General features: G+C 49.8%; 1 protein-coding gene across 1 annotated transcript in view; it reads right to left on the bottom strand.

The window, feature by feature from the left end:
• The window catches only part of CCDC22 (coiled-coil domain containing 22), a 15,280-nt gene that overhangs the window by 1,228 nt on the left and 3,885 nt on the right, over positions 1–10,167 (bottom strand). Inside the window, exons 3-14 of the mRNA XM_014538261.1 lie at positions 6,529–6,661; positions 5,479–5,585; positions 5,266–5,332; positions 5,012–5,190; positions 2,493–2,687; positions 1,864–1,926; positions 1,659–1,778; positions 970–1,089; positions 753–869; positions 547–648; positions 357–464; positions 1–93 (exon numbers count right to left, since the gene is read on the bottom strand). Of these exons, the coding sequence (XP_014393747.1) occupies positions 1–93; positions 357–464; positions 547–648; positions 753–869; positions 970–1,089; positions 1,659–1,778; positions 1,864–1,926; positions 2,493–2,687; positions 5,012–5,190; positions 5,266–5,332; positions 5,479–5,585; positions 6,529–6,661 (1,404 nt within the window). The remainder of the gene's footprint in view (positions 94–356; positions 465–546; positions 649–752; positions 870–969; positions 1,090–1,658; positions 1,779–1,863; positions 1,927–2,492; positions 2,688–5,011; positions 5,191–5,265; positions 5,333–5,478; positions 5,586–6,528; positions 6,662–10,167) is intronic.

Raw genomic sequence — 10,167 nt, 5'->3', positions numbered from 1 at the left:
GAACACAAGCTCATCAGTCACCGCAAACGTCCGGTCCAGCTTCCCAGACAGGGAGTTGATTTCCTTCTGAAGCTCCTTTGTATCAGACAAGATCTGGCAGAGACCAGGGCCGTGAGCCTATGTCTGGGGTGGGCAGCTGACCAGCTAAAGGCTTTCCTGCACATGAGCTCACATCCAGACAGGGCCTGTGTCACTGTGTCAGTGGGAACTGGAGTGTACTGGGTGGGACTGCTTTGGGTCATGGTGTGGCTCTGACTATCAGAGGGTGTGGAATCCCTGTGCGGCCACACAACACACATTTGCCCTTTGGGCATGTCTGCCCATAGGACCCACCCTCCATGGCCATGGCAGCGCACCTTAGTGATCTCTTCCTTTTGCTTCCGGATATTGCCCACAATCTCCAGGATGCGCTGGGTATAGGCCAGCCGGGACACGTCTCTGGGCAGGGTCTCCAGCTCGGACACCTAGGCAGAGACACAGCAGGCACTCCCCAGGACCCGCCCCCCATCCACTCTGAGCCCCCCAGGGCTCCGGAACGGGCCTTACCAGCTGCTTATAGACCTCTTCCTTCCTGCGAGCCTCCTCAGCAGCTGCCCGAACACTCTGGTGCAGCTCCTGGATCTCTGCCAGCCGTCGAGAAGATTCCAGCTGTCAAGACCCCACAGGTAGAGGGCAGTAAGCAGAGCATGGGGATGGCCTCCTAGGAAAATACCAAACCTGTCCCACCTACAGCCCAGGACCCCACCACCTACCTCTCTGCAATCCTGGAGCTTTCGGAGGTGGCGGTACTCAGCCAGGAGCGGGACCCGGTGCTTTTCCCACTGGCCTGCCAAATGGATGACCCGCTGGGCACTACTCTCTACCACGAGCTGGGAATGGTGGTAGGAGGGTAGATGTCACACAGTCTGGGCACTTCCACCTCTGACCCTCCTGGTCCAGCCCCAGCCCCAACCCCAGCCCCAGCCCCACCTGCAGCTTGGCGAGGTTGGCAGCCCCATCTGGCAGCAGCTCCACCGCTCGGCTCTTCAGGCGCAGGGCCTGCTCCCTCTCGGCCATGCTGAGCTCAGTCTGCCGACACTCGGTCTCCACCTGGTACCCCAGGACTCCCAATCCCAGTCAGAGGGGGAGTTCGAACACACACCACAGGCTCCCAGCCCACACTGAGCCTGGGAAGCCCTGGCCCAGTCCGAGCCCCCATAGATAATGCCACACCCCTCCAGCCCCTATGGGCCCCTTGGCCCTTCCTGAGAGCGACAGAGACCTATACACAGAAATGGGCACCCACAGGCCCCTGTGACTCCTCCACCTCCACGCTGACCCGCAGAAGCCCTGACAAGCCCCAAAACCTCCTGCCCGTACAGACCCATCATGCCCCACAGATGCCCAGAGATGCCCACACATCTCCTGATTCTCACAGACACTCACAAGGCCTGACGAATGCTCACAGGCACTCTCACCCCTACAGGTCCACCAAGCCCTGAATCATGCATCCCACTCAATTCTCCTGAACCCTCAAGAGCCCACACATCCCCTATAAATCCTTCTGATACCTGCAGACCTCTACAGAGTACCTCTCATCCCCCTCAAGCCCCTCTCCCCCACCCCAGCCCTCTAGCCCAGACTTGTGGCTGGACCCCAGACAGCAGCCCCACCCGCACCTGCACAAGGCCGATTCCCAGAGTCTTCATGCTGGCTCCAATCTCTTCAATGTTACGATTCACTCCCTCTAGCTGCTCCTGAAGGGCTTCCAGCTCCTGCTCTTGAGCTGCCCACGTGTCCTGGGAGGAACAGGCCAGTCAGGGTCAGGGTGTCAGGCCCAGTAGACAGGCAAGGGGCCAGGACACACCTCACTGCTCTGCTCACCTGTTCAGGCCACCGGGAGGTGGACAGCACCTCTGACACCTGGGCTGCCTGGGCCTCAGGCTCCTGGGAGAGTGAGAAGGGAGCATCTCGCTGTCAAGGAAGGCCTTGCCCCTCACAGCCCAGCCTCAACAACCCCCACGAGCACCTTCCCAGCCCATTAAACAGCTGATGACCGATAGTCATACCCATGCCCACTCAACAGCTGATGACTATCAGACTGTGACCATGTGAGGATCAAGGCATTCTCTGCGACCTCAGACTAGAGTGTTTGCTACAAAGAAACCTCCCTGATCCTGACAGCTCCTGCTCACCTGCCCTATCTCTGAAGCCCCAACTGCCCATGAGAAGGATGAGTGCCCCTCTGGGTGACCATCCAAGGAGTGCCCAGAGGAAACTTCCTGGGGAAGCCTGGAGTTTGCACAAAGAACACCCTTCCATCCTTATATAGTTCCCGCCCCTCCACCCTTTCTCCACTGGACTCCTCGGTACTAGCCCCTTGTTCGGAGAGGCCACACCTGGTGGGAACACAGGCACCTGTGTGGATAAGGTAGGGTGTTTGTACATAAAACAACCATCCAAGCCAGTCTTGGCCCCATCCGCAGGCCCACTGTCCACTCAGGCCCACCCACCAGATGGAAGGTGAACTTCTCTGAATGTGTGAAGCGGGAGCCCTTGGGAGCACCAGTCTTGGTCCCAGCACCCCAGGCCTGCAGCAGCTCTCCCAAGTCTCGGGCTTGTGGGGATGGCCCCAGCTGGCCCCAGGTCTGACGCAGATGTTCAGCCAGGTGCTTCTGCAGCCGCTGCCGCTGAGCCCGAGTATCCTCCTGAAAACAGAGCGTGGGGCAAACGGGACAGTGTAGAGGCCTCCTGTTCACCCAAGGCCCTGCCTCTTCCAGGAGCCGCCTGACAAGGTGCAACTGACAAATCACTCCCTCCAGCCACTCCCACTGAGGGGGCTTCCAGCCTGCTTTCCTGGCCCACGGGTCTGGGAGGTCTCCTCTTCCTCACAGCCACACTTCTCTCCACCTACTCACGCTTCACACTGGAGGAGAATGTGGGAAGGTGGTGAAGAAAACCTGCAGGCCCCAAATCAGAGAGTGACACGGACAGGATATGTGGGGACAGAGCAGAGACAGAGTCAGAGGTGCTGGTCAGAAAAGGGGGTGGAAGCAGAGAGAGAAAGATAAGAACAGGGATAGTTTTGCCCTAGCCAGTTTGGCTCAGTGGATAGAGTGTCAGCCTGCAGAAACAGAGGGTGAGGCAAATGAGACAGTGTAGAGTCTCGGGTTCGATTCTGGTCAAGGGCATGTACCTTGGTTGCAGGTTTCCCGGCCCTGGTCAGGGTACATGCAGGAGGCAACCAATCGATGTCTCTCTCACATCAATGTTTCTCTTTATCTCTCTAAAAATCAATGGAAAAATATCCTCGAGTGAGGATTAACAACAACAACAAAAGAATAGGGGTAGTTTTGCCCAGCCAGCATGGCTCAGTGGTTGAGCATCAATCTATGAACCAGGAGGTCATGGTTCAATTCCTGGTCAGGGCACATGCCCAGGTTGTGGGCTAGATCCCAAGTAGGGGGAGTGTAGGAGGCAGCCGATCAATGATTCCTCTCATCATTGATGTTTCTCTCTCTCTTGCTCTCCCTTCCTCTCTGAAATCAATAAAAATATATTTTTTAAAAGAACAGGGACAGTTTTGAGACAACTGAGGCAATGTGATTGTGAATGGTATTAAGAGATCATTGTGCCCTAGCTAGTTTGGCTCAGTGGATAGAGCATCTGCCTGTGGACTGAAGGGTCCTGGGTTCAATTCTAGTCAAGGGCACCTGCCTGGGTTGTGGGCTCAATTCCCAGTAAGGGGTGTGAAGGAGGCAGCCAATCAATGATTCTCTCTCATTGATGTTTCTATCTCTCTCTTCCTTTCTGAAATCAATAAAAATATATATTTTTAAAAAGAGAGAGATCATTGTTAATTTTTGTCAGGTGTGAAATGGCCCAGGGGTTACATTAAAAAGTGAACGCCCTTATGAGTTAAGTATTTAGAGTTAAAATGACATGTCTGGGATTTGCTAGAAATTAATACAGAAGAAAAGTTGGGGAAACTAGATGAAGAAAGATTGGCAAAATGCTTGTAGTTGAAGGTGAGTGACAGGTACATAGGATTCATTAGAACATTCTCTCTACTTCTGTGTTTGAAATTTTCTGTAAGTTTCAAAAAGACAGATAAAGATGGAACACATGGCAATGGGGGGTGACAGAAAGATAATGTTGCATCTGGGGTGGGGCAGGAACCGGGTGGAGGGGGGCAATGGGGGGGGAAAGGAGGGAACATCTGTAATACTCTCAACAATAAAGATCTTAAAAAAGAAAGAGACCATTACAGCCTAGCCAGTGTGGCTCAGTGGTTGAGCATCAATCCATGCACTGATAGATAGCCTGTTAGATTCCCGGTCAGGGCACATGCCCAGGTTGAGAGCTCCATCCCCAGTGGGGCGGGGGTGTACAGAAGGCAGCCAATTCATGTTTCTCTCTCATCGATGTAGCTCTCTCTCCCTTCCTCTCTCTCAAGAAAAAAAAGAAGAGGCTGTTGCAGAGGTGGGCAGAGGGGAGAGGGGACAGATCCAGGTGGACAGAGTAGGAGAGACAGCACAGAAATGAGGAGACAGAGGGGTGAGAGAGAGGGACAGCAAACCTACAGAATGAGAGAGTGACCAGAAGAGATCATGCAGAGACCTAGAGACTGAAGAAATGCGTATCGCTGACAATGACAGAGACAGAGAAAGAGTGAGAGCCTCCGGGGTGGGAAGAAGGTGGTAGAAACAGGGAGGACAGAGCAGATCCTGACTGCTGTGGTTGCTAGATGCTCATGCTCGTTTTCCAGTGAAACGCAGAGCACTAACACCACCCGTGTCTTAAAACAGCAAATTGAGACTCTGAGCAAGGATACTGACTTCTCCCCAATCCACAGCCTTTCTGACTTCAATGTTCTTGCAGGTGGGGAGCCAGGCAGATGCACACAGAGGGGAGACAATGAAAGAGAGGGACAAAGTGGGGAAAGAAGAGGGGCAGAAAACCAATGGGAGATAAAATGGGAGCAACAATGAGCAGGACCTTCCGCGGCAGGAAGCTAAGCATTGGGCGGTACCTGGGTGGGGTGGCGGGATGCCCGGTGGACCCAGTCCTTGTCCCCGGGGTGGTCCTGGCCTGTGTGCTGGCAGAGCTGGATGGCATGGCATTCGAGGAGCGAGGCTACCCTCCCCGCAGGCTGAGGCACCTGGGTAGGGGCCGGTAGTAACAGGGAACTTGCCTGGAACTCCCGGGCCTCTGGAGGCAGGAACAGAGTCAGCCAGGCCCACCTCTACCCTTCTCCCCAGCACCTCCCCACAGTCTCATGCTCACCTCCTTTGGAACTCAATTCAGGCATGGCCAGCCTACTGGCATGGAAAGGATTCTGGGGGCCCAAGCCCTGGTGGGAGAGCAGAATCAGAGCCTCTAAGATGAACCGTGATGGAGGGCACTGGTGAGAGGGGGCCAACAATGCGAGCACCCAGAAGGGGACAAGGAAAGCCAGGCAGGGACAAGCAAAGATCAACCTGAGTTGGGGGGTCCCACCTGGAGGCGCTGCAGCTTAGGAGTGCGAAGGAGGGGTGGAACCCAGGGCAGAGCCAGCTGGTCCCGAATTTGGCTCCCAATGGCCCGGAGGAGGATAGCTGAGTCACCTATGAGGGTAGGGAGGGAGTGTCAATCAGGTGACAATGCCACAACTGCAAAAATACAGACCATGGGAAAATAGCCATCGCTCCCTGACACCACCCCCCAAGATTTGCATACCTATCTAGCTCTCAAACTCACACTCAGTCATTCAACAAATACTTACTGAGTACCTACTGTGTACCAGCCACTACTTGAGACTCTCAGGCTCTCAGTGAACATGAGGAGATCGTAAGGTCATAAGGAGGGTACAGAAAACTGTCAGATGGTGAGCAGGAAAGGAAGATAATACTATTGAGAGGACGATGTCATTTTAAACAAGGCAGTCTGCGACTGGCCTCCCTGATGTAACATGGTCAGAAATCAAGAGGCTATCTGGCCCAGCCAGTGTGGCTCAGTGGTTGAACATCAACATAAGAACCAGGATGTCACGGTTCAATTCCTGGTCAGGGCACATGCCTGGGTTGCAGGCTTGATCCCCAGTAGGGGGAGGGCAGGGGGCAGCTGATCAATGATTCCCTCTCATCACTGATGTTTCTATCTCTCTCACCCTCTCCCTTCCTCTCTGAAATCAACAAAAAGATATATATTTTTAAAAGGCTATCTGGGGGGACAATAATCCAACCGATTCAAAGGCCCTGAAGTTGCAGTGCACCTGGCATATGTGAGGGGCATCAAGGAGGCCAAGGGGGTTAGAATGAGGGGAAGCAAAGCAGGAGGTGAGGCAGGGAAGCCCCTCCCAGCACCAACTCACCTGCTTCAGCCCAAGTCCTAGCCCCTTCCGCCTGCCCTGTATCCCTTCTCCCAGCCCTAATCCTAGCTCTCCCAAAGACACATATCCCCACCCTCTCTTTGGCAACCTCTTTACCATTTCCACTGCTCTCAGCCCCTATAATACCCAAGAATGCCACCCTCTCCCCTCACCCGCATTATGCCCCAAGTACCCCATACCTGCAGGCTGGTCTGCATCCTCAGAGGCATCCGTAGGTAGACGCTCAGCCAAGAAGAGAAGCAGGTCACGGAGGTCAGGTTCACTGGGGTAAAGGAAGTTCTGATAGCCAAGCTCCAAAGGATAGCCCAAGTCCTAGGGGTTGAGGAGAGGGTCCCTATCAGCCAGGCAGGCAGGCTCCCCCTGCCCTGGGAGCGCTGGGCCTTGACCCTAAATGCTCCCACTGTCTCACCGACCATCACCCTCCGAACCTCTCTTTGGCTCCCCAAGGTCTCTAGGCTTCTGTGGGAGGAGCCATAGAGTGATTCTTGTCAATGTCCCAGAGAGCAAGAAATAAAATTAAAGCTCTAGCTTTCCTAACTATGGCTTAAAATCCAGAGACCATAAAAAAGAAGATGGGTATTTCTGAATACATGAAAAGAAGTAAAATTTTTAAAGGAAAAATATAATAATCCAAGTCAAAAGAGTAATGACATGCTGGAAAAAAAATATTTGGAACTCATATCACAGGAAATAAAGAACGCCTAAAACTAAAGCAAAAAGACCAGCAATGCAATAGAAAAATGCGCAACAGGCAAGAACAAACAGTTTACCAGAAAAGAAATGAAAATATCCCTTAGGAAGCTGGTGAAATGAGGGAGGATGGATCTTGGCACCATTGTACATGAGCCAGCGCTGGGTTTTGTGCCTAGGAAAGCCATAGCTTTCAAGAGCTCTGAGAGTTGCATCCATGTGAGGAGCACAGCATTTATGGGACACAGAATTGACTTTGGTGTTCAGGACCTCTGGCACCCTGGGGTCAACTGAGTCTCCTGTGGACCAAGGAAAGAGGCCTGGAACAGATGTTTCCTCATGGCCTCAGAGGGAACCAACCCTTGCTGAAACCTTGATTTTGGACTTTTAGCTTCTAGAACTGTGAGACAATACATTTCTGTTTTTTAAGCCAAAAAAAATCCCTTAAACATATGGAAATATGTCCAACCTTGCTTATAAGAGAGACATGAATGGAAGGCACACTGAGAGACTTCACACAAGCATCACCGATCGGGACAAACTGACGCTCCATTCTCCTGCAGTGCGCACTGAGAGGGATACACTATCACCAGGGCAGTGTTCCTACCCCAAACCTAAATCTACTCATTAGAAAACACTCAGAGCAACTCAGACTGTGGGGCATCCCAAACAACCAGCCTGGACACTTCAAATACATTTGTCATAAAAAAAATTTTTTTAAAGGATCCAAAAGCAAAAGAAGGCGATTCAACACTTAAGATTAGACATGTAACAATGAATCAAAATGTAACTCTTGATTAGACTCTTTGAAGTTTAAAAAATTATCAAGGATACTTTTGTAACAACTGGGGAAATCTAATCTAGACCTTAGATACTACTACATTTCATGGCTGTGATCATAGTATTGTGGTTATGCTGGAGAATGTCTTTTTGCTTAGGAGAAACACATTCCATTTTAGGTATGAAATGTCATGATGTAAGCCACTTTCAAATGGTTCAGCAAAGATGTGTGCATGTAGGTGTGTAAAAGAATGGAGCAAAATGTTCCAATGTAGGAAGCTAGGAGAAGGGTATACAGGTATTCACTGTTCCATTTTCTTTTTTCTTTAAATTTGAAAAAAAAATTTAAGGTACAAAACTACACTGAGATACCATTTCTTACCTATTGAAGGGGGGGATCTAAAAATCCGACAACACACTCAGTAGGAGAGGCTGTGGGGAAACAGGCTGGTGGGAATGCAAAATTAAAGTCCCAGTGAGGGCAACTGGCAAAATCTAACCAAACTACACATGCATTTACCATTCCACCTAGCAATCCTACCCCAAGAAGTAGATATGCCTCCAACAATTCAAGAATATATATGCACAAGATTACAGTATTCTTTGCAGAATATTGGAAACTCCCTAAATGCCCACGCATAGGAGAGTGGTTGAATCAATTATGGTTCGTAGATACAATGGACTATTTTTCAGCTGTAGAAAGTGGGAATATATTAAGATCTCTACTATTTTATATGAAATGATTTCCAGGATATACTGTTAGGTTTTTTTTTTTAAAAAAAAGCTAAAAAAACTAAATATATGTTTTCTTTCATGTAAGAAAGGGGGAAATAGAATATATATTTATATTTGCTTATATCTGCATTTTTAAAAAACTGGAAAGATACACAAGAAACTAAGCAAACAGGTAGGGGTAATGGGGTGAATGCTTGGGATGTAAGACGCCTCAAGGTATCACACTACTTCTGTCACACCTTGGCGATCTCTTCTACAGTTTCAGTAGTTAACCACCTTTTACCTATTTCACAGTTTTTTATATTATGATATTCCTGTTCAAATTGCTAGGGTTTCTGTCTCCGGACTGGGTCTTTAATAACAAAATAACCTACTCAAAACAATAAATAATTTTTTAAAAAGACACTACATGCTTTGGTGTAAAAAAGATTGGGGTTGAAACCCAGCCTGTGCTACTTACTGGCTGTAAGGCCTTGAACTGGTTATTAACACCTAGAAGCTCAGATTCCTAGCTGTAAAATAGAGCTGATAGTTCTTTCCCTGTGTGGCTGCTTTAAGAGATAAAAGGCCTACCAGGGTTCTGGGTAGGTACTGAAAGAAAGCCTTTTTCTTCCAGAGTTGCTGTTGGTCTACAGCAGTGATGGCGAACCTATGACACGCGTGTCAGAGGTGACATGCGAACTCATTTTTTTGGTTGATTTTTCTTTGTTAAATGGCATTTAAATATATAAAATAAATATCAAAAATATAAGTCTTTGTTTTACTATGGTTGCAAATATCAAAAAATTTCTATATGTGACACAGCACCAGAGTTAAGTTAGGGTTTTTCAAAATGCTGACACGCCGAGCTCAAAAGGTTCGCCATCACTGCTCTAGAGCTACCTGGACTCTGAAATCAGACTTTCCTGAATTCATGTCTAAGTTCTGCCTCTTACCAACTGTGTGACCTCAGGCAAATCACTTAACCTCTCTGTGCTTCACTTTCCTCTTCTGAAAAAAAAAGGGATACCAACAGTACCCACCTCAGAAAGTTGTCATGAGAATTAAATGAGTTAACACCATGCTACCACAGTGCCTGGCACAGAGCACACACTCAGAAAAAATCATTATCATACGCACATGTACAGTGTACTGGGTCACAACGTGAGATATATTTATTTTAAAGGGTCACGGTCAAAAACGTGTGAAAACCACTGGCTTTTAAGCTACTTGACTTTGGGTTTTTTCCGACACCTGCAATCAAAGAGTTGTGACTAATCGAGAAACTCATTCCAGGAGTGGGGTGTGTGAAGTGACAGACACCAAAATATGGAGGTGGCTGAGTCGTTGAAAGTGGTGGCAGGAGTAGGGCATGCGAAGAGGCAGACACCAGAAGGCGGCAGTGCTGAGCCAAGGTGGGCTCCCGGGGCAGCACAGCTGGATTAAGAGACACCTCTGTCTGCTGCGGAAGCACTGAGGTTCGGGGGCCAGACAGTCACATGAAACTCTTGATCACTGAAAAAGCCATATTCTCAGCCCCGCTCTAAATATAGTGTGAGCAAAAGTAGGTCAACATCAAATCCAGTGGGAGGCAGCACTGAGAGAAGAGAGGAACAGAGTCCTGGGGAAGCCTG

Source organism: Myotis brandtii, unplaced genomic scaffold, assembly GCF_000412655.1.
Source record: "Myotis brandtii unplaced genomic scaffold, ASM41265v1 scaffold1875, whole genome shotgun sequence".
NCBI classification, from domain to species: Eukaryota; Metazoa; Chordata; class Mammalia; order Chiroptera; family Vespertilionidae; genus Myotis; species Myotis brandtii.
Note: the sequence above shows the minus strand (reverse complement) of the source record. Positions and strands in the feature narration are given on the sequence as shown.